We start from the raw sequence: 23,870 nt of genomic DNA, 5'->3' as shown, positions 1-23,870 counted from the left end.
TAAATTTTACAAATAAAGGAACAAAAATTTACACAATTATAAAAATAAAAGTAGAAAGACTGAAACAGCATTATATTTTTATTTGATATTTTTTAGATATTTATATTTACAGTGTATAACAAAAAAATCTCTATTAATATTTTTTTAATAATTTGTTCATAATTTTACAATAATTTTACAGTTACTATATCTTCACACCCTTGAGTTAAGATATAATTTACCTAAAGCGTAAAATTACATAAATTATTAAAACTTATTGTAAGAGAATAATTGTTTATTTATTTTTAAAAATGTATTTTTCTTTGTTTTACACATACGTCTCACAAAATGTAACATTTTAAAATTTTTACATTTTGTCCATGAAAACAAGACAATTTTGCTTTAGTAAATGTATCTTGTTTTTAGAGGAGGTTTAGAAAGAACTGACAGAAAGAGTGAAGAAACTCAGTTTTGCTTGCTCTGTTTGTTTGCGAGTGTTCTGCGGTGACGTCAGATCAGAGCTTCTGCGAGTGATTTAAACAGCTGAGAAGAAAGACAAACTCGACGCAGCTTCATTAAACTCCGTAAACTGTAATGATGCCGAACCGTCACGCGTCCCAGCGGACAGATGAGGCCCTAAACGAGCCTCTGGGTTTAATGAGGCGCTCTGCTGCGGGACGTTCAGAGCCGATTCCTACAGAAATCAGGGGACGAGCTGCTGTTTCTTCATTAGTCATTAACACACACGTGCTGGCCTTATGAGTCCACGACAGACCTATCGTATCATATCGCCATGTGACTATATCGAGACAGTTTTGCTAATATCCTTACATCCCTGTTACTAACGCAGTAATAGTCAGAGTTACCAATTTTGTTGTTAAATTTAGCAACTTTTCAGACTTACTCAAGTTACTTTTTCTTCCAAAATCACCTAGCAACAAATTTAGCAATTTGTTAAATTTATTTGGCAACTTTTAGCAACTTTTGATAAGTGACTCAGACAATAAAAAGGCACACATTTCTCCAAATCACACAAAAAGAGAAAACCAAAGATGCCTAGCAGTAAACACATCACGTCAACTGAGTTAGCTGCTATTTGCAATTGTTCATTTTAATAATAATAATAATAATTGAATAATTGAATAATTGTTCATTTATGATACACTTGGTTAGTAGCTTGCACCTGCGATTGTTGATCAGTTAGTACACTGTAAGAAAAATGGAAAAGATACTAGTAATTTTACAAGACATTATCCATTATCCATTATAAGCCTGTAACATGAAAACACAATGTGTAATTTAAAATGCAGGTAAAAATCCAATACAGAAAATCTTTCATATTAACATAATAGATTGTGCCCTATTTTCACAGACTGTTATTAGAGTGTAGCATACTAACTAACTACTAGTACACTGCTTAAAGCATAATTGTTGAGAATGTGTAATATTACTAGTTTACTAGCTATTAAGAAAAAAAACTTTAAAATAATTTTTTTAAATATTTTAATATTATATCATGCATATATGACCCTGGACCAGAAAACATAAGCGTCATAAGGGTCAATTTTTTTTAAATTTATGCATCATCTGAAAGCTGACTAAATCATCTTTCCATGATTTATTAATCTTTTCAGAAAATCATCTTTAAAGTTGTTCAAATGAAGTTCTTAGCAATGCATATTACTAATCAAAAATTAAGTTTTGATATATTTACGGTAGGAAATTTACAAAATATCTTCATGGAACATGATCTTTACTTAATATCCTAATGATTTTTGGCATAAAAGAGAAATGTATAATTGTGACCCATACAATGTATTGTTGTCTATTGCTACAAATATACCTGTGCTACGGAACACATATTATTTAACAAACAAATCTAAATTAACATATATAATTTTTTTGCTGTTTGATATTTGATGTGATTACACAATGACATCAGGTCATTTAGCAACAAATGGACCTTCCTTTAGCCACTCTCTCTGAGGATGAGTTGGCAGCACTGGTAATAGTTGAGTTAGCTGTGCGTCTGACCTGCAGCCAGAGGTTGAAGCTGTCTCTCCATTCTCCGTTGACGGTGCAGAGGAACGTAGCCGTCTGTCCGGCGTTCACCTCCACGCCTTTGATATGAAGAAAGTGCGGCGTGTTCACTGGAGAAACACAGACGAGACGTTAATCTCACTCTAGCTCAATAAAACACCTCAATATAACAGAGACATCAATGAGATCTCACTAACATCTCACTCAATTCAGGAGAAATAATAAGCATAATATCTCTCATGTGTTTCAGACGAGATCTCAAACTGTGCTCAGATCTGATCAAATAAAACCAAAAGTCAAACATCTCGACAGGAACTTTCTTTTACTGTAGCAATAATTTTTGTTTTGTTTCACAGTTAAGATATTCAATTCAATTCAATTCAATTCAATTCAATTCAATTCAATTCAATTCAAGTTTTCCATTTTCAAGTTTATTGCGCGCTTTTCACTATACAAATCGCTGCAAAGCAGCTTTACAGAAAATTAAGTTTCTACAATATATTTATTAGTACTGTAGGTATTAAATATATTGCATATATATATATACAATATAAAATCACTTATAAATCAAAATAAATATCATTTAAATATATAATTATAAATTTTATAAATATTTATTATTTATAATTATATATTTGTTACTTATTTATTTTTATTGATCTGATAGCACTGTATTTTATGTGTAGTCATTTTTATTAACTGTTTTAAATCAATTTTTTAAATTCCTTGTTTTTATCATTGTGATTATTTTTTATGATTATTTTAATTCTTTATATATGTAAAGCACGTTGAATTACCATTGTATATGAATTGTGCTATATAAATAAACTTGACCTTAACAACATCTATTGATGTTTATACTTGAAACAAGTATAAAAAAAATAAATTAAAAAAATCTTATTCTCATCTATACTAAAACATCTCATGCAATCTCTCATATTCTCTCCAGATCAATAAAATACAGCGCGTCCAAAAACAGCAACAAACGAGAGGGAATGAGATCTCGTTAAGATCTCAACAGATTCTTCTAGATCTCAGCTCTGTCTCAAACTCTGCTCAGATCTGACAAAACAAACCAAGTTTGCAATCAACAGTCAGAGATATCAATATCTGTCTCATTCTTAAGTATTTTGTTAACTATATCTATGTAACTTCCATAAGGACTGTTGCATCAAAAGCAAAATATATCTAACAAAATTTAATTTCTGTAATTTTATCAATATTTTTTATTAACTTAGTAATTTAAATTAATTGTATTAAATTTTATTAAATTAATTACAATTATTTTCATTATTTTTTTAAAATCTCATTTTAGTTACTATATCTACAAGATATAATTATATAATATATTAAAAAAAAATATATTTTCAGAAAAAAATTATTTTATTTGTATTATGCAATTGTTTATTTTTTGAAAACTTACTTTTCTTAACGCACAGACCTCACAAAAATTGATGCAGTTTCCTGCTAAAACAAGAAAAAACTAAACCAAAGAAAACATTGTTTCCTTTATCAATCATTTTATTTAATAATTTTGTTCTAGTTACTACACTATATCTACACACTTTTAAATTAAGATATAATTACCTAATAAATAACTGATCAGAATTTAAACAATTTCATTTATTTATTTATTTATTCGTTTATGTATTTATGTATTTATTCATTAAGTAATTAATTTATTTATATTTAAATAACCTTTCTTTGGTACCTTTTTCACAAAATTAGTAAGGTTTATACCTAAAAAAAGTATTTTGAAATCAAATCCTATTCTCACTGAGACTAAAACATCTCATGCAATCTCTCATATGTTCTCTAGTTTAATAAAAGAGCAATTATGTACAAAAACACTGCAATAATCTCTTTTGTTTCAGACAAGATCGCATCTAAAAATTTACAAATCAAGTGTCAGAGATTTCGCTAGGAACTCAAACATGTCTCTTCAGACGATCTGAGCTGCTCTTCTCATTCATTTATAGATTTTTTATTGTATTTTTATTGTAAATACAACACACATACCGATTCATTTATTAGAGTTCAATGTAACTTTAACCACAAGCTCTTCAACTGTGTGAGCATTTCAAGATGTTTTATTACTGATATCAATATCACCCTCTCGACGAGCGAGCGTTACACAAAAATCATTATTGGTTCTCTTTTAATCTGCGCTCAGCTAATAATATTCCCCTCAAACTCTAACCTTAACTCTATTGATTTAAGAGCGAGCGGAGGCCGGCGTGTTCTCATTAGTCTCTACAACAAAGCGCACTCATATCTGGGTCAATATGCATTTAAAACCAAACGCATCTGTGAGATGAAAGCTCATTTAATTCAGGTTATGACGTCTAATATTTGACTGGGTGCTCTCGCGGGCCGCCGTGACCTTGAATTGATCCACAAAAACACTGCTAATTCAATCAGTGCCGGTCTCCATTCTTCCTCGCACTCTTCAATATTTCACCAGCCATATTTCTTTACTATACTCTTCCTTCTCTGATGGCTAAAGAAGCTGATTAGCGAGTTCATCTCTGAGATGCACTGAGTATGTTCAGAAAGAATTACTAGCATTCTGCGTAATGCATGTACTGTATATTCTAAAATGCACATTAAATATCAGGCAGTGCTGATTTACACTGAGTGCAAATAGCTGGGACATTTCTATTTGCACTGCAGAAATCATTTTTGACTTTTCCACAAATATCTACATTTTCAAAAATAAAGATACATTTACTTGAGAAGCAAAACCTAAAAAGAAAAAGTCATAAAAAAACAAAAATAAAAAAATAAAAAAAATAAATAAATAAAAAAAAAATAAAAAAAATAAAATAAAAAAAATAAATAATTAATTCATTAATTTTTGGGATATTTTTCCTTGTGATGTTCCCGGTCAAAAATGACCAGCCTACAAAAAAATTGCTTATAAATTTCAAGTTATGCTATATTATTAACAAACATGTTTTTGTTTCAATTAATTTAAGAAATAAGACAAAATTGCTAAAAAAAAAAAAATAAAAAAATAATAATAATAATAAACAAACACTTTGTGTGAACAGCAAATATCACTATTTTGAACTAAGTGTCTAAGAGACCTTATTTTAAGTCAAGAAAGAGAGAGATGTTAAAAATCATAAAGTCCTAAAAATGGAAGGTCCCTAAAGAGTGAAGTGCACTGCATTATTGGACACAGTATTGATGATTTAGATCATCTGGATATTCCATGTGTATTCTATTTGCATTTTGTGCCTGCATTCATACTGCATACTGCTTTCTTTAAAACACAGTAGTATATCATTCTGAACACACAAGAATTTACTTTCTCAGTAAATCCAGTTGTTCTCTGTTTAATCTGTTATTAAAGGGTTGAATATCTGCTTCAGCCATCTATAATCTGTATTCTAATCACAATCACTGAACAATAAACAGTTAATACGAGGATAATCCAATCAAACACTGGTGTTACAGTCTCATTCATCAGCAGCTGCACACGTCTGCTTTAAACTGCATTATTTATATATTTAGATATTATGAACTACAGTATGCATGCCATGGCCATTCTATATTGCGCAAATAATCAGAGATAAACTGAAAAAAAGAATTAGGGAGATTGAAATATATATATTATTCATGCAGTGACAGCAGTAAATTATTCACTTGTAATCCATAAACCAGTAACTGTAAACTGATTATTAGCATTTTAAAACAAGTACTTAATTTTTGGATTTTTTATTTTATTTATTTTACATTAGTATATTTTAAAAGAACTGTTTCCTGTGTTGAATTTTCAGCAAAGCATATTTAGTTCAATAATGAAAAACATTATTGGAAAGAAAAAAAAAATACACACACTAAAAAAAATAAAAACTATATATATATAAAATAATAAATAAAATTACACACACTAATATATATCCGCCCAAATTATGATGATTTTATTTATAAAAAAAAAGGACCAAAAAAAAAGAATCTCTTTGGAATAATACAGATTTTTTTTTGTAATGTTTCTGAAAGAAGTGTCTTCTGCTCACAAAGTCTGCATTTATATGATCAAAAATACAGTAAAAATTATGGAATATTATTACTATGTAAAATAGCTATTTTCTATGTAAATATCTGTTAAACTGTAATTTATTTCTGTGATCAAAGCTGAATTTTTCAGTTCATCATTACTTATTGGAAAGAAAAAAAAAATCCCCAGGTTCCATAACAGTTAAAAAAAAGAAGCTGCATAACAAATAAAATATATATATGAGAATCCAATCAAACACTCACAAATCTGTTAAAATCAAGTCCCCAGGTTTCATAAGAGTTAAAAAAAAGAAGCTGCCTTGTAAGTGTGCTGCCTATGTAGACAGCAGATTCCCACTTGACCCCTTCCTCCCTCCTCCATTCATCCTGCTAACGGCGTCTCTTTTACACCCTGATATCTCTCCAGCACTACATGAAAGCTTTATCGTCTTCTTCCCTCCTCTTTTCAGTCTTTTGTTTTCTTTATTACGCTCTCTTTTATGGCTCGACTTCAATGCCTGGAGAAAGACAGACGATATTGATATTTGGAGGGTGGCAGGAAAAGGCCAAGGAGCGGGTGATGAGGGTGTTTTTATGACAGAGACGGGTCTTACTGCACTGATGGCCCTTGAGGACCACGTTCTTGATGGCCAGCAAGCCGCGCTGCCCGGAGGTCACCGCTTCAAAGACGATCTGCGGAGGAAAGAGAAAGCTCATAAGCACAGTGATAAATGGACACGTTCTCAAAAGGCCACACACAGGAGTCCCACAGGGTTCGAGAAGAGGCTTTACACAACGGCGCACAAAGATGAGAAAAGCTTTAGTTATTTTTTTTTCATGACCCCTTTAACTTTATCAGTTTGTTCATGCAAAAATCCAAATATATGACAATTTTATACGCAATTCAAATTCTTTATCACAACTATAAGTTTATTTATTATACTTGGTAATTTTTTATGCATTAATGTATTTTTTTTTTTAGTAAGAATCCACTACTGTCAATTTTTCTGTTTTGTCTTTGATGAGCATTAAAATAAAAATCATTTAAAAGTCAGAAAAAACTTGCAATTGCTTTCAACTTTATATAAAAGTTTATTTCTCTGGAATTTGGTTTTTATTTTATTTTATTAATATTAGTTTTTTTTTTTGAGAATGTGTCAAATTGAAAAAATACAGTAGACAACAAATTACAAGTGAACAAACATCACCACCACCAACAAAAAGGAATAGCCTATAGGAAAACCAAATAAAGATATATGAATAAACATAGAATGTAAACATTTTTCACAGCCTTTCAAGATATGACGGGGAGAGAAAGAATAAATAAATAAATAAATAAAAGCAATTATAATGTTAGCGTACATTTGTGACGTATACTAATAATGACAATAATAATATACAATTATGCCACATTTAGATAGACGTTTAGACTTTGGCTTTAGTTATTGGACCAGACTTGTTAAATCTGCGGCGTAAGGGGAGCGGGCTCCAAGGGTGCTCACGGTGAATCGGTTGTCTGTCAGACGGCAGCGTTTATAGACGCGGTAACTCACGGCTCTATCAGTGAAGTGCTGTGGCAGCATGTGCTAAATCTGCTCGCTTCACTCCGTTTATACAGCCAAACAATTCAACTCGACAGCCGGACTCTTGGGGTCAGGGCTAAAGAGCGCCGAGTGAAGGATTCTGGGATGCATGCTCTTTTCTAAGGTTTCTATTATGATGCATAGACAGGCGTCCCATGATACAGTTCACATCAGCAGCTCAATCCAAAAACCACAAATACCCACTTCAAATAATTACCTCAAATAATAAATTAAAAAGAAAATCAAATCAAATAAACATACAAATACTGCCATACAATTTAAGTCATCAGTTTACCCATACTGCCATACTTTAGTTATAAAACAGAAACTAATTAAGATATTTAAGTCCCAATTTTCCTAAAAATTCTAAAACCAAATTTTGATTAAACATTTATCTGTGATCATTTACTTTCCCTTATGATGTTTCAAACTTGTATGACTTTCTTTCTTCTGTGGAACAAAGGTTTTCGAAATATGTTCCTGCTACTCTGTATATTCAATAAAGTAAATGTATATCTTGACCAGTGTTGCCAAGTCTGCATTTTCTCTGCGGAATTGGACGACTTAAACTGTTACCACGGGTTGTTTTTTACTAGGGGAACCCTGACAAAAAACCTGAATTTTATTCCCCAAAACAGGATTTTCACTATAAAAAAAGGGAAATTTTATTCCCCAAAATGCAATTTTCACCAGGGGATCCCCTCAAAACGTGATTGGGCTTGTTTTTGGCTAGTGTTGAGGTGCAGTTGGGCAGGTTTTGTTGTGAAAACCTGGGAACCATGATCTTGACATCATATTTAAATATACGGAAAATTAAATAAAAAATTTGAGGATTCTCATGAATTCAAATATGTATCTGTTCATCACGTAAAATAAACCTTAGATCACATGGAATATATAGCAAAATCATATGGACTATTAAACAAAATGCATAATTCTGTTATCATTTACTTTCCCCAAAGTTACACTTCAAACACGTATGACTTGTATCTTATTTTGAAGAATGTTTTCTGTCCATAGAATGAAATTTAATGGAGTCCAATGTTGTTTGGACCTTAAATAAGCTTAAGTGTTCCGCTAAGAAAGTCATGCAGGTCTGAAACATCATGAGAGTGAGTAAATGATGCTAGAATGATTAGTTTGGACAACTCTTAGTGATTTCTCTAAACTGTTTCAGAGAGTTTGTCCTGACATGAGGGTGAGTTTATGAAGTTCTTCCATGTTAAGGGACTGAACTGTTATTGAATGTGAATAAAAGTATATTTTAATTGACCAGCATTACCCTGGAGGACACAGATGAGGAACAGGAATGAATGGCTTCTTCAGGAACTGGGTGCGGTTCTCCAAACACACACACACACACACACACACACACACACACACACACACACACACACACACACACACACACACACACACACACACACACACACACACACACACACACAGCAGCTGCTGAATCACTTTAACCCTGTCATTGCCATCAGCAGACTCTTACCACTCTTATGGACCTGGACAAGACAGAGATGAGTCATGAGACTAGATGAGAAGAGGTGATATGAAAGAAAAGATCAGATGAGACGAGACAAATCCAGAGGTGAGGTGAGACAAGATGAGATGATAGGAGATGAGCGGAGGCTAGATGAGAGAAGATGAAGAGGTGTGACTAGAGCTGAGATGAGAAAAGAACAGAGAATGAGAGAAGAGAACAGACGAGAAGTGATGATATAAAAAAAAAAATAAAAGACTAAAGAATAAAAAGAGACAAGATGAGATGGGATGAGATGAATCAAGATATTCAAGAACATTCAAGACAAGACTAGATGAGAGCTGAGATGAGACAAGGGTTAAGAATGATATAAGACAAGAGTAGAGGATGAAATAGGACGAGACTAAATTAATAAAGATATTCAAGAGAAGACTAGATGAGAGCTGAGATGAGACAAGAGTAGAGGATGAAACAAGACGAGACTAAATGAATAAAGGTATTCAAGAGAGGACTAGATTAGAGCTGAGAGGAGACAAGAGTAGAGAACGAGACGAGGCGAGACGAAATTAATCAAAATATTCAAGAGAAGAGTAGACAAGAGCTGAGATGAGACAAGAGTAGAGAAAGAGACAAGACGAGGCGAGACAAAATTAATCAAGATATTCGAAAGAAGACAAGATGAGAGCTGGGATGAGACAAGGGTGGAGAACGAGACAAGACAATACGAAATGAATAAAGAAATTCAGGGATGAAATGAATCAAGATATTCAAGAGAAGAGTAGATGAGAGCTGAGATGAGAGAAGAGAATGAGATGAGAAGAGAGATGAGCTTTGTCTCACAGGTGAAAGCAGTGCTCAGATGAGTTATTATCATCTCGTCTCATGAACAGACTGTGAAAGCTCAGGGTGGCGTTTATGCTCTCGTCCTTCTCTAACAATTTCTATAATCTGTACTGCAGTAAATGTTATAGAAATAAAGGCGACTGACTCTTTAAACATTAAAATAACAGCACCTTCTGTCTGACTCCAGCTCGACACACAGCACCCCCCGCAAACACTCGATGAAGATGAAGCTTTTCAGAGCAAACGTGTCGAGAAGCAAACAAACTTCTCATAGCGCTAATGACATTACACTGGAATTATAATTAGCATCTCAGGACTGAAGATGTTTGGTTGCACTTAAATCTGAGCTAAGTCAAAGATGCACACACGGACGTCTAAATGGGACAAACGCAGAACGCATAAAAACTAAACGCCTGTCACAATCAATTAAAAGTTCTGATCGCTGACCTGATCGCACCAATTAGCAACTGCGTCTTTCTAGCGAGAAAAACATCAAATCAAGCCTGTAATTACAAAATAATGTCCAAAGCACCAGGTGGTTTCATTTTGAAGATTACTATCGATACGGTGCAATTAAAGCGAACTATAATTATCCTGACATTGCTAATTAGATACACATTCGCTCTATTCTTATCACACAGAGCGATGCATGTGGAATCTTTTCAAGAGCCATAATAACACACGCTAGTTAGAGATCAAACATCATCCAGTCCAACTAATCGAGCAACATTTGAGATCATTCCTACATGCAGATGGGATGGAAACATCTCTAAGAATAGAAAGGAAGAAATACAGTCTCCCAGGGCACATTATACTCATCGATGTCAGATATGTGCATGTTCAACCGCTCCCAAAACCCGGAATGTGTGTGGGTGCGTCTTCCTGACAAATGTGCTGGATGTTTTCATGAACACCAGTGAAGGGACATATTTTAGGCTGCTGAGGTTAAAACCACAGACGGACAGTCTCAGTTTACCGCGGTACTCACTACACACTTGCTGTGTGTTTTTCTGAGGGTTACATGTGTGTGAATGAAGAACTTCAGATTGTATGGGTTGTATGGACTCCTGCTGCTTTAGCAGCTTTATTTCTCGTGTTAAAATGTTTTTATTTGGAATTTCGGCAGAGGAACATTTGTAACTAGACCTTTTTTAAATGCAAACACATAAAACGTACATTATAATAAAATAAGCATGAAGCAACGATTCACATAAAAGTAATATTAATTGCTTTTAACAGAGAGAGAGAAAAATTTAAATTAAATAAATGGATAAAACCAATTTCAACAATTTTCCAAAATTCAATTTTCACTACAGCAGGCCATATGGCAAAAAAGTGAGCATGAATGTGACATACAGCCAAGTATGGTGACCCATACTCAGAATGCGTGCTCTGCATTTAACCCATCCAAAGTGCGCGCACACACACACACACACACACACACACGAGGCGGCGCCTGGGGAGCAGTTGGGGGTTCGGTGCCTTGCTCAAGGACACCTCAGTCGTGGTATTGCCGGGACCCGAGACTCGAACCCACAACCTTCGGGTTAGGAGTCAAACTCTCTAACCACTAGGCCACGACTTCCCCCAAAAGGACAAATTACATTCTATTCATACGCTAAATATATGTTGTAGACAATGAGGCTAAATAAAATTTATTTTTGTAATTGGAAATATATTTCTCCTTCAGAGGACCTCAGATGATGCCAACCCTGAAACAACATACAGAACTACCAGATTTTGCCATAAGTTTGATTGCATCATATAATAATTGCTGTTAATAGTGTTCATCATCTGTTAGATTACATCTTTAATTGATTTTTCCGTACATTTCTGCCATATAAACTGACAGTCACCACTGATAAGCTACTACTAAATATTGTAGTAACTTAATTTTTTCAGTAAAGTTCAGTAAAGCATGAATAATGTGGCAGAACCCAACAGAATCATTGATCTGGTTTATGAATCTCCTCAAACTCCTCGAGACGTCATGATTACGTGTGGCAGGCTCTAGCACTGTTTCTCCTAATCAGGCCGTGTCTGGTCGTCACCTCGCTCGCCCGCTCCTCAGCGCCGCTCTAATGGAGTAATTTACCCAAACATGCTTCTCCTGTGCCGGGTCACCGGGGCTCGTTCCAGCAATTAACACGGGGCTCCGTCAGCACCCATGAGAGACGCTCGCTAATGACCAGCATGTGTGAAATCAGAGCCGTCGCTCTCTCTCTCTCTCTCTCTCTCTCTCTTCAGCACATGTGAAAATAGAGCTCTACAAGAGCAGAAAATGTGATTCTCTTTCTCTCTAACGGAAGGCCAGATTTTCATTATATTCACCTGAAATTGAGGATCAGTTGACAGAGAGACAGAAAATAACATGTGACCAATACCCATCTGACTACACACACACACACACACACACCACGCACACGCATACACACACACACAAGCATGCACACACACACACGCACACGCACGCACACACACACACACACACACACACACACACACACACACACACACACACACACACACAAGCATGCACACACACACACACAAGCATGCACACAGACGCACACACACACACGCACACACACACACACACACACACACACACACAAGCATGCACACACACACACACACACACACACACACAAAAGCATGCACACACACACACACACACAAGCATGCACACACACGCACACACACACACACACAAGCATGCACACACACACACGCACGCACACACACACACACACACACACACGCACACACACACACACACATGCACATACGCACGCACACACACACACACACACCCACGCACGCACCACAAGCATGCACACACATTAGTACACACACACACACACCACCACACAACCCACACACACACACACACACACACACACACACACACACACACACACACACACACACACAAGCTGTTGGTAAGGGAAGGGCTGCATGATTATTATAATTATATTAAAACTGAAAAATTAAGACAGCCATATATATTATTACAGTAATTTTACTGTAGTACTTTAAAAATGTTTGGTCAAATTGTGCAGTAAATCCCTTTTTAATCAGAAATAAAAATAATAATTATATAAGAATATGTATATAAATATGAAGAAATTAAGACACCCATTATTACTGTAAAATAACAATTATACAAAAAAAAACAAATAAAGACACCCATTAGTACTGTAATTTTACAATTGTCCTGTAAAATGCAATTATCACATCATTTTCCTTCAAATGATTTTATTTTACAGCAAAATATTACAACGGTATGTCTTATTTTCTTATATTTAACTAAATAACTAATTCATTAATTTGTTTGTATTTATTATTATTATTATTATTAATTTAATCACAACATTTTGAACAAATTGTGCAACCCATGGGGCTTTATATTATTATTATTTTTTTAATCAGAAAATTAGCAATTATATTTTCCCCCAAACTGTGCAGCCAGGGGTGTTTTCCTGCTGGTCCTGTAGCTCAGATCTGTTTTTCAAATTCTCAAAAATCAAACATCCTCTGAGTTTTCTTTATAAAACAGAACATGACAGCTAACATGTTTAGAATAGAAATGGCATCTGATGTGCTCATTTTCAACTCATTCTTACTGATGTTACCATAGTCCTCATCACAAATCATCTTCAGATAATGTCACCAAACCACCAGCTATTCCAGTCTGCATGACACAGAGCCCGTCACGTGTGTGTGTTTGATCCAGATGCAGGTGTGTGCAGGGGTTGGGTATCAGTCATAAATTATCAAATCCAAATCATACTCAACTAATCCAATCCAAATCTTATCTATCCAAACCATTTTCAATTCCAATGTGTTAAAAAAAGCCAAACATTTAAATATCAAACATATTTGTGACACTGGGCCACAAAACCAGTCATAAGGATCCTTTTGAAATTGAGATGTATACATCATCTGGAAGCTGAATAAATAATCTCTCCATTGATGTGTGGTTTGTTAGGAGGACAATATTTGTCTGAGATACAACTATTTTGAAAATCTGGAATCTGAGGGAGCAAAAAAAAATCTAAATATTGAGAAAATCATCTTTAAAGTTGTTCAAATGAAGTTCTTAGCAATGCATATTACTAATCAAAAATTAAGTTTTGATATATTTACGGTAGGAAATTTACTAAATATCTTCGTGGAACATGATCTTTACTTAATATCCTAATTATTTTTGTCATAAAAGAGAAATGTATAATTGTGACTCATACAATGTATTGTTGTCTATTGCTACAAATATACCTGTGCTGCTGATGACTGCTTCTGTGCTGCAGGGACACACTTTTTGTGTGTCTCTTTTTGCAAAGTGTTTAATTGCTGCTGAACACAAAATCAGGCGGCTACATAAAAACTGGACTTGATTAAGAGCTGTTTGTGTGCAAAGCAGAAATTGAGACTTTTTTTTTTAAATAGGGGTTGTAGTTCTCTCACAATTCTGCTGATTAGACAACTAAAAATCTTTTAGAATTTATGAATGGAATGATTCAGTGACTCCCTCGTGATTCACTTGTTTCATTGCTGGATGAATCAGTGTTTTTGAATGAATCTCTTGAATGAATGACTCAAAGACAAATACATTTTGAACAGCCTCTTTTCGCCAGCTAAAAATAAAAGATGCACACACAGGAACTGATCGGAGGAATTGAAATTTTAAAGGGGTGGTTGCCTTTTTTTTTCTCTCTAAGCTTGATTGTGTTTATCGGGTTAACGTGTTAATGTTTCAACTTATAAAAAAATAATTCATAAAATAAAAAATAAATTATCTTTACACAAAACCTCCATTACCCCACACCGATATAACCCCCTCTCTGATAAATGCTCTGATGATTTCCTGGTTTTATCAAGCCCCTCCCTCAGAAATACACAGTGGGCTCAGATTGGTCAGCTGGTCCAGCGTGTTGTGATTGGCTAAACCGCCGAGTGCAGTCCAGAAACGCCCCGCCCCTCAGCTCTGAATGTGCTCCAGTTGTATTGTAAACAATGGTGTCGTCTATATTGCTTTTCAATTTAAGCCCAATTGAAACGCAGAAAATAATAGTGAAGAGGATCGTGCAGAACCTGTGCAAGCATGGCTCTTAATGGTGCGTTTTTTGTTTGTTGTTGTCTCATACTGTTTATGTTAACTTCTAATATACAGTTTTATCCTGATCAAAGTTTTTTTACAGTACGGCAACTGCACACTTCTTATAGCTATGTGAAAAATACCTGTCTGACCTTAAGTATCTGATATCGAAATAGATTTTCGATAGCTATGTGAAAAATACCTGTCTGACCTTAAGTATCTGATATCGGAATTGCTTTTCGATTCCCGACCCTGTGTGTGAGTGGATCTCACCTGGTAGAAGTTGGGCCAGTACGTGCTGATGGCGAGCTCCACCTGGCTCCAGCTGCGCCGGGCCGGTCCAGACGTGTTCCACACGGGCAAACCCATCGGGCTGTTGTTCTCCTTGATGTAGACGTTCAGATGCCCGGGCCGTCCTCCCTCTCGTCCCGCCACGTAATACTGGAAGATGACGCAGTGTGTGTCGTTCTCCTTCAGCTGCGGCGTGAAGAGCAAAGCCTTCTGACCCGCGAAACGAGCCGTCGAGTTCACCATCATGAACGCAGATCCTGTGGACGATAAACCCCAAATAAACACTAAACCGAGTCATTCTGTGCACTTCTGAAAGATTTGATTGTCAGTCGAGTGAGTTACTGTGAATGAAACCTATTTGAATTGCATTCTGACACACGTTTGAGTTGTAAAACTGTCTAAAACGGTTTCATGAATTTTTACTGTACATTTCTACGACATGGAAGTCAACTTGAAACTTTAATTTTCTGTAAAGCTGCTTGCTTTGCAGCGATTTGTATTGTGTAAAGCACTATACAGATAAACTTGAATTGAATGTTGTTGATGTTATTTTAAATAAATATTTCATTATTAATGAACATATGCATTTTAAATTTTTCAGCAAAAAGGTTAAAATAGCAATATTTCTTATTTTGTATATTTTTATTTAAATAACAGTAATAGTAATATTAAACATGCTATATTAAATATTTAATTTATATTTTATCTTATTTAAAGCTTTATAAAAAACATTAAAATATATATATACAAGTTAAATAACTAGCTGAAAATAAGTTTAAGAATTTATTTTAGAAATTACAAAAATATTTAATAAAATTATATATATATATATATAATATGTAGTTCTAGTTTCAGCTATTTTAGTATATATTACTACAAGTTAAAAATAATGAGAAAATAAAACATTAATTTTATTTTAGAAATTACAAAAAAATATAATAATAATAAAAATTACAAAAATATTTAATAAAATAATGAGAAAATAAAACATTAATTTTATTTTAGAAATTACAAAAAAATATAATAATAATAATAATAATAATAAATAATTTTATTTTAGAAATTACAAAAAAATAATAATATTAATAATAATAAGAAGAATTATTTTATTTTAGAAATGACAAATAATAATAATAACAATAATGATGATGATAGCAGTGATTGATTTTAAAACTTTAAATCATAAATTTTAATCAGAAAAAAATATCACAATAAAAACTGTGGTTTTGTGGCAATAAAAGCCCTCAGAGAGCAGATGAGTGAGTCAAACTGTGGTTTTGTGGCATATGAACACGGGTCATGACAGGATTATTGCGTGTTCAGATCCGTGATGAACATGTTCAGAGAGCAGATGAGTGAGTCTCACCGTCACACACAGCTGTGTTTATCTGACATATGGAATACAGTCATGTGTTTATCAACATGTTCAAAGCAGTGCAGTGACGGTAATTGATTAAAGAGGAGCCACTTCATTAAGAGAGCAGCTTAATTCATCTCAATTAGCATTGCTAATTAATCTATATCTGTTTCAATCAGGCTGGTGCCAAATTCAACACACAGTGACTCACCATTACACACACACACACACACACACACACACACACACACACATTTAATTTTTATACCAGTTTTACAAATGAGGACATCCTCAAAGGGAGGTTTTTGGAGATTTTGTCAGGTTTAACAGTAGCTCACTTTTGGGTACAAATTTGTCCCCAAAATATGGTTAAAGACGAAGGAAGACATCAAAGACAGCTGATAAAAACATCACAATAATAATCCACACGCCTGTACTGAATAAGACAGACAGAGACAAAGGAAGATATCAAAAACAGCTGATAAAAACATCACAATAATCCACAAGTAATCCACAGCACTCCAGTCCATCAGTGAACATCTGGAGAAGACAAAAGATGAAACACATCCAGCATTAAGACGATTTTAACTCAAAAACATAGAGTCTATAATCCATAATAACACTTCCTGCAGTGAAAAAGTACATCTGCTGTTGTCTCTCACATCAGAATCCAGACACATATTTGTTTAGAGCTGTTTAAACGCTGATCTGTGCAGATTTCTCTCCTGATTCACACCAGAACACTTTTTTCACTGGAGGAAGTGTTATTATGGATTATAGACTCTATGTATTTGAGTTAAAAACGACTTAATGCCTGACTTGGACTCTCATTTGTCTTCTCCAGATGTTATCTGATGGACTGGAGTGCTGTGGATTACTTGTGGATTATTGTGATGTTTTTATCAGCTGCTTAGACTCTCATTCTGACGGCACCCATTCACTGCTGAGACACTGATGCAGTGCTACATTTCTACAAACCTGATGAAGAAACAAACTCATCCTGATCTCAGATAAACCGTTATCTGATCTATTCCTCTAACAAGTCTAGAATAATCAGTAGAAACATCACACATCATCAAACATTCAGCTGCTTCTGAACAGCATTATTAAATGAAATAAGAGCACTTTGTATATTTACTCTCTCTGATATGTTGTTGAATTAGTTCTGAATGAGGCTGTGATTTAAAGTTGTGTTAATCAGTGTAGAGTCTCAGCGCTCCGTCCATCAGTTCAGCCTAACGAGCTCTTCCTGTCCGTGGAATAATTAGCCAGGTCTGTAATAAGTGTGTTTGTAGAGCTCCACGTCTTCTCTTCCTTCACAATAGTGCATTCGGCCCAATTAGCACCGCGTCTGACGAAGGCCAGCGGCTCAACAAGCTCAGCTTCTGATTGGACGAGAGACACTGCACTAATGACCCTAACGACCACACATCACATGACCCGAATTAACTATGAGCAATATGTGTTTCAACATTAATTAACCCTTGTTATGTGTTATTTTATTATAACTATTGTGATTTTTAATTAGTATTTTTAAAGGGTTGGTGTGTTTTTATCATTTTTAGTTTTAGTTTATATACCTTACCATACACAGTAAGAATAAATGGTTTAAAATCACATTATTTAATTGTAAAATACTGTCAGATTTGTTCATTTATTTAATTTCTGCAAATGAAAACCATAAATTAACATACAGTTTAGTCAATTAGCAAATTTTACCGTTGCATTTTATTGTAAAACTCAAACACTTTACAATGAGGTTTTATTTGTTAAATACATTAGTTAATAATAAACAACACTTCTAGTTGGTTTAATTTCAACAAAACTTCTCAGTTAATTTCAATATTTACTAATGTTTTTTAATTAAAAAATAATAATAAAATCACAAATTATTTTGTATTTAAATTAAATATTTGTATTAAAATAATTACAAATTAAAGGAATAAAAATAAATAGAAATAATTTTAGTTAATGCACTTTAAATATTTTTTGTTACCTAACATTAACAAAAATAAACGATGGTTTGTAAATTACATAAACATAGTTAATTGGATGTGATAGATTTATAATGTGTGTCTGATTCAGCATCATGCGTGTCATTTATTTATTTTTATCCTTTAGTCATTTACAGATTTAATAAACACACTTCATGTGCCGAAGTCCTGCATGCAAGCGTAGTTTAATTTGAGCTTGTCTGCCGGTTCCTCACACAAACGAGCGAGACGATCTTCTGTGTAAAACACGTCTGAAGGTGAAAGCATTACCTGCACAGAAGCTTCATCTCAGCCCTGCTGCACCTGATGCTTCATTAGAGCATGCTGGGATAGCGGCAGCTCGTCACACTAACGCCTGAGCTAATTAAACAGAGCTCGGACACGGCATTATTATAAGAGACGTGTGTTCACATGTGTGGGAGACTTCTACGATACATCTGAATACAGTGCAGCCTGAAATAACGACACAGATCATTAACGAGAACAGCGATGATTAAATTAAAGCCTCGCACTCTGACAGTTCTGAATGGCTAATTTAATCAATGTGCTTTCAAACCAAACCAATTAAATATTCTAATGAACTTGCTTGTGCAAAGTAACAAGCACGTGTACTCAGTCCTAAAATAATACTTGTGCAATACAATACATTGAAATTCATTACTTCCAAGAATACTCTTGCAAAAGAGTTCTGTAGCAGTAACATGTTACAGTAAGTGTATTAGATAATACTTTAAAACACCTTAGTAATACCATAGTATTGCACACATCCAAAACAACAATAGAACTTTAATGGTAGGATGTTGAAAAAAATAAAATAGTATTAATACTGTGAATAGCTATAAATACATAAAGATAGACAAATAAAAAAATATTTTGCAAATAATTATATTATGTAAATAAAATTTTAATAAATATTTAGTTAAATAAATAAATATTTATATTTTATTTAGTCAATTAATGGTGCATATCCAAATTAATAAATTATTTTTAATGCAAATAATTGTTTTATAAATAATATTTTAATAAATATGCATGTCCAAATAAATTTAAAAAAATATAAATTTATTTATTTTAAATAAATATTTAGTTCAAGAAATATATTGTTTATTATTTCATTTAGTAAATTAATAGCAAATATCCAAATAACTAACTTATTAACCAAATACATGTTATTTCTGTTTATTAAACTAAATAAATAAACTGACTTGAAATATTGTTTCCTGAAAAAAATAAATAATTAAATCATTATTTAAAATTTACATGATTTGAATATTTTTTTATTTGTATTATTTAAGAAATATACATAAATATAAAATATAAAATCACCAAACAAAACACTTTTTTAAAAAAGAAAATAGTATTTCAAAAAAAAGAATTTTTTTTTTTTTTTTTAATATTATCACAACATAATCATCCCATAATTTTTTTAATTTTTTTTTATTGTATTCACATTAAAATCAGCTATTTTAAATGTTAATAATATTTCACTTTTTTTTGTACATTTGAACAAATAAAAGCAGCCTTGGTGAGCAGAAAAAAATGGTAGTGTATATATATATTAATTTAAAGTAAATATTCCAGGTCAAAGGGGTTTGGCTGAAAATAACGTTTGGAAATCCCGGATTTAAAGTGAATTGAATCAGCAAACAGGTGTAGATGATTAACCTGAGCTGTATAATTATCAGAAATCTCCTCACGAGCTCGTCTGCTGCTCATCATCAATGTCCACAGGCTTTTACATTCATTGGGCTGCGAGCGACGGCGGTAATTTCCAGTAATGACTGGCACTCATTATTCTGTTCACACTCGGGTCCTGAACCCTGTGAAAATCATTATGTGGCAGAAACGGGAAGGAAGGGGCCGCTCTTTAAACTCAAACCCTCCAGGTCTCATTTGCTAATAAAACCCGGCGAGGTCAAAGCCCGAGAAAAAGCCCGGCGGCGCCTCTCAAATGTCAATGTAGACAAGCCTATTCTCACATTGTGCCACCAATCAAAAACGCTCTCGCTGTGAGAGTTCGCCGGAAAAAACCCGCAAGAAAAGAGCAGGAAAAATAATAGTGAATGAGCCGGCCTGCTTTTGTCTGACAATGAGGACGGAAAAAACTTCATTCCATCTGACTGTCTGGCAAATGAAAGCTGAAGAACTTTCATAAACTCTGAGGAAAGGCTTCTCTGTTTGTCGGCTAATTGGCCAGCAGCGCCACTCACACGTTTTAATGACATTATCCACCGTAGAGTCACCATGAACGCCGGTTAATTAATTTATGAGTCATGTGATGAGTTTGCCAGTCAAACAGAAAAGAAAAACATTTGGGTTATTATAGGAAGAGTTTATTTGCAAAAACAGATAACTCCATTTTTTAAATTTTTGTTATGTTTTTATTCCGTTTTATTGTGTTAGTTGGCTGTATTTTTAGTTATTTTCTAACCTAATCAAAATAACCCACCTGCAGTTTGATTAACTGGATTTTTGAAAAAATTTTTGCGAATGAACTCTTCGTATCTATATAAAAGTTTACGGGGAAAGACTTTTATTTTTCTAGAATTACAGTAAGACCACAAGCATGAGTTATGATGTTATTAAATTATTAAATATCATTATTAAATATTATATATAGACGCAGATTAGTAATGATTAAGATATTTTCATATTTTTGAAAGAAGGTTCTTCTAAGGCTACAATTTTATTTGTTCAAAAATACAGTCAAATATTGTGAAATATTATTAGAATATAAAACAGCTGTTTTCTGTGTGAATCTCTGTTAAAGTGTAATGTATTTCTGTGATGTGCAGCTGTATTTTCAGCATCATTACTCCAGTCTTCAGTGTCACATGATCTTCAGAAATCATTCTAATATGATGATTTAGAAATAGAAACAAATTTGTTAATTTTCAATTAATTTATTTTTAAAATGTATATTAAATGCATTCATTTATAATTTATATTATTTGTCTATAACTTTAAATTTAAATTGTTATAAATGTTAATTTCCTTAATTACATTATTAATTTACAATTATTTTGTATTAAAGTACTATATTAATTTCAATTTCATAAATATAATAAAAAAATGTTTTAATTGAAATTCAAATATTTATTAAAAATTAAAAAGTCCCATCAGTGGTCCTCAAATTCATGAATTTAAATTTCATATGAATAATTACAAATTATTTAATTTTAATTAAAATTAAAAATGCATTTAAAGTTTAAAAAAAATACTAAGTTCCTTATTTAACTTTTCTGATTATTATCAGAATTATTATTATTATTTTCACTTTTAATGTTGAAAAGTGCCCAATATTTTTGTGGAAACTGTGACATTTTATTTTTCAGGATTCACAGATGAATAGAAAGTTTAAAAAAAAAACAGCATTTATTTGAAATAAAAATCTTTTGTAACATTATAAATGGCTTTACTGTCACTTTTGATCAATTTAATGCATAAAAGTATTAATTTCTTTCAAATATAACTTGCCTCAAACTTTTGAATGGAAGCAGCACAACTGTGTTCAACATTGATAATAATCAGAAATGTTTCTTGAGGCAGCAAATCATCATATTAGAATGATTTCTGAAGATCATGTGACACTGAAGACTGGAGTAATGATGCTGAAAATACAGCTGCACATCACAGAAATAAATTACAGTTTAACACATATTTACAGAGAAAATATCTTTTTTTTATTTAGAATAATATTTCACAATTTTTAATGTATTTTCGATCAAATAAATGCAGCTCTGGTGAGCAGGAGAATCTTACAAACCCCAAACTTTTGGGTGATACTCCAAAAACAGATTTTATTTTGGTTAACCTTTTTCTCCAAGAGGTTTTTATCATCAGACTGAAGCAGAAGGACACTATCTTCTGTCCTATAATCATATAACGGGGTGGTTTCTGTCCCGTTTGACTTTCACTCGGCACAAACATGCAGCAAACATAATTAGTGTGTCGTGGCCTGATGCTAATGACGGATTCCTGAGAGACATCATCTTCAGCCGACGTGATTGAAGTTCTGATTTAATTCCTGCCGTCCGCGACCCGCAACAACAGCAACACTTCATTCAGTTAATGAGGCTGTGAAAACAAATAACATCGCCGATCAGACCTGATTAGATTAGAGAAATAATTCACCGCTTTTGATCTTGAGAGATGAATATTTTGTTTTGCTTACACACATTTTCAAAACTTTACACACAAATCCAAGAATTGCACACAAAATGCTAAATCTCTTCTTTATAATGAAGCACTGCATTCAGAATATCACAAACACGTCTCAAAAGCAAACATTTGCAAACATCTTTGCCATAATATTAATTCCTGTTAGATTTGTGTGTGTTACACAGAATGTTACATTTATCTGAGGACCCACACACAATCGCTTTCCATGCAAATCAGAGATGTGAGACGAGGTCAGAGAGGCCGCTGGACGCCCGTGTGTGTGTGTGTGTGTGTGTGTGTGTGTGTGGCTTCTGACACAAATCAATTCCACTGGAGGAAACACACTGTGCTCAGCAGCTCATTTCACCTCCTTTAGAATCACTTGTGCATGACACACACACACACACACACACACACACACACGTGAAGAGATAACCAATCGAACACTCAATCTTAATGACCAACACACACACAGAGAGCAGCACGAGGACTACTGATACACCAATATTCTTCAGTCGAGTCACATTTATTTCTACAGCGCTTCATACACTACAGATTGATTTAAAGCAGCTTTACTGTAATAAACAAGAAAATATTGTAGAAAACAGTGTCATTATTGACAAATTCAGCAATTATGAAAACTTCAGCTGTAAAGGAGCTTTACAGAAGACAATAGAGTCATTATTCAGATCAGTTCAATATTTTGTTCTAATCCAATAATGTCAGTCAGGGTTACATAGTTAACTAAAACCATAAAAAAGTTAAAATAAAATAAAATAAAATAAAATAAAATAAAATAATAGTTTTTTATTCAGTTAGTTTGCAATGCAACATTTCTCATTTTAATTTAAATTTACTAAAATATTTTAAAAAAATATAAAAAAATTATGAAAAGAACAAACAAACAAATCTCATTGTAAACATTAATAATAATAATAATAATAATAATAATAATAATGATAATAAAATAAAAATTTAACTGAAAACAGAAAATATAAAATAAAAACTCATTGTAAATATTAATGAAAAC

General features: G+C 33.1%; 1 protein-coding gene across 1 annotated transcript in view; it reads right to left on the bottom strand.

Moving 5' to 3' along the window:
• LOC109103661 (receptor-type tyrosine-protein phosphatase mu-like) overlaps nucleotides 1-23,870 on the bottom strand; it is a 203,259-nt gene that overhangs the window by 121,151 nt on the left and 58,238 nt on the right. Inside the window, exons 3-5 of the mRNA XM_042719198.1 lie at nucleotides 15,311-15,585; nucleotides 6,639-6,717; nucleotides 1,935-2,129 (exon numbers count right to left, since the gene is read on the bottom strand). Coding sequence (XP_042575132.1) covers nucleotides 1,935-2,129; nucleotides 6,639-6,717; nucleotides 15,311-15,585 — 549 coding nt within the window. The remainder of the gene's footprint in view (nucleotides 1-1,934; nucleotides 2,130-6,638; nucleotides 6,718-15,310; nucleotides 15,586-23,870) is intronic.

Source organism: Cyprinus carpio, chromosome B2 (genome assembly GCF_018340385.1).
Source record: "Cyprinus carpio isolate SPL01 chromosome B2, ASM1834038v1, whole genome shotgun sequence".
NCBI classification, from domain to species: Eukaryota; Metazoa; Chordata; class Actinopteri; order Cypriniformes; family Cyprinidae; genus Cyprinus; species Cyprinus carpio.
Note: the sequence above shows the minus strand (reverse complement) of the source record. Positions and strands in the feature narration are given on the sequence as shown.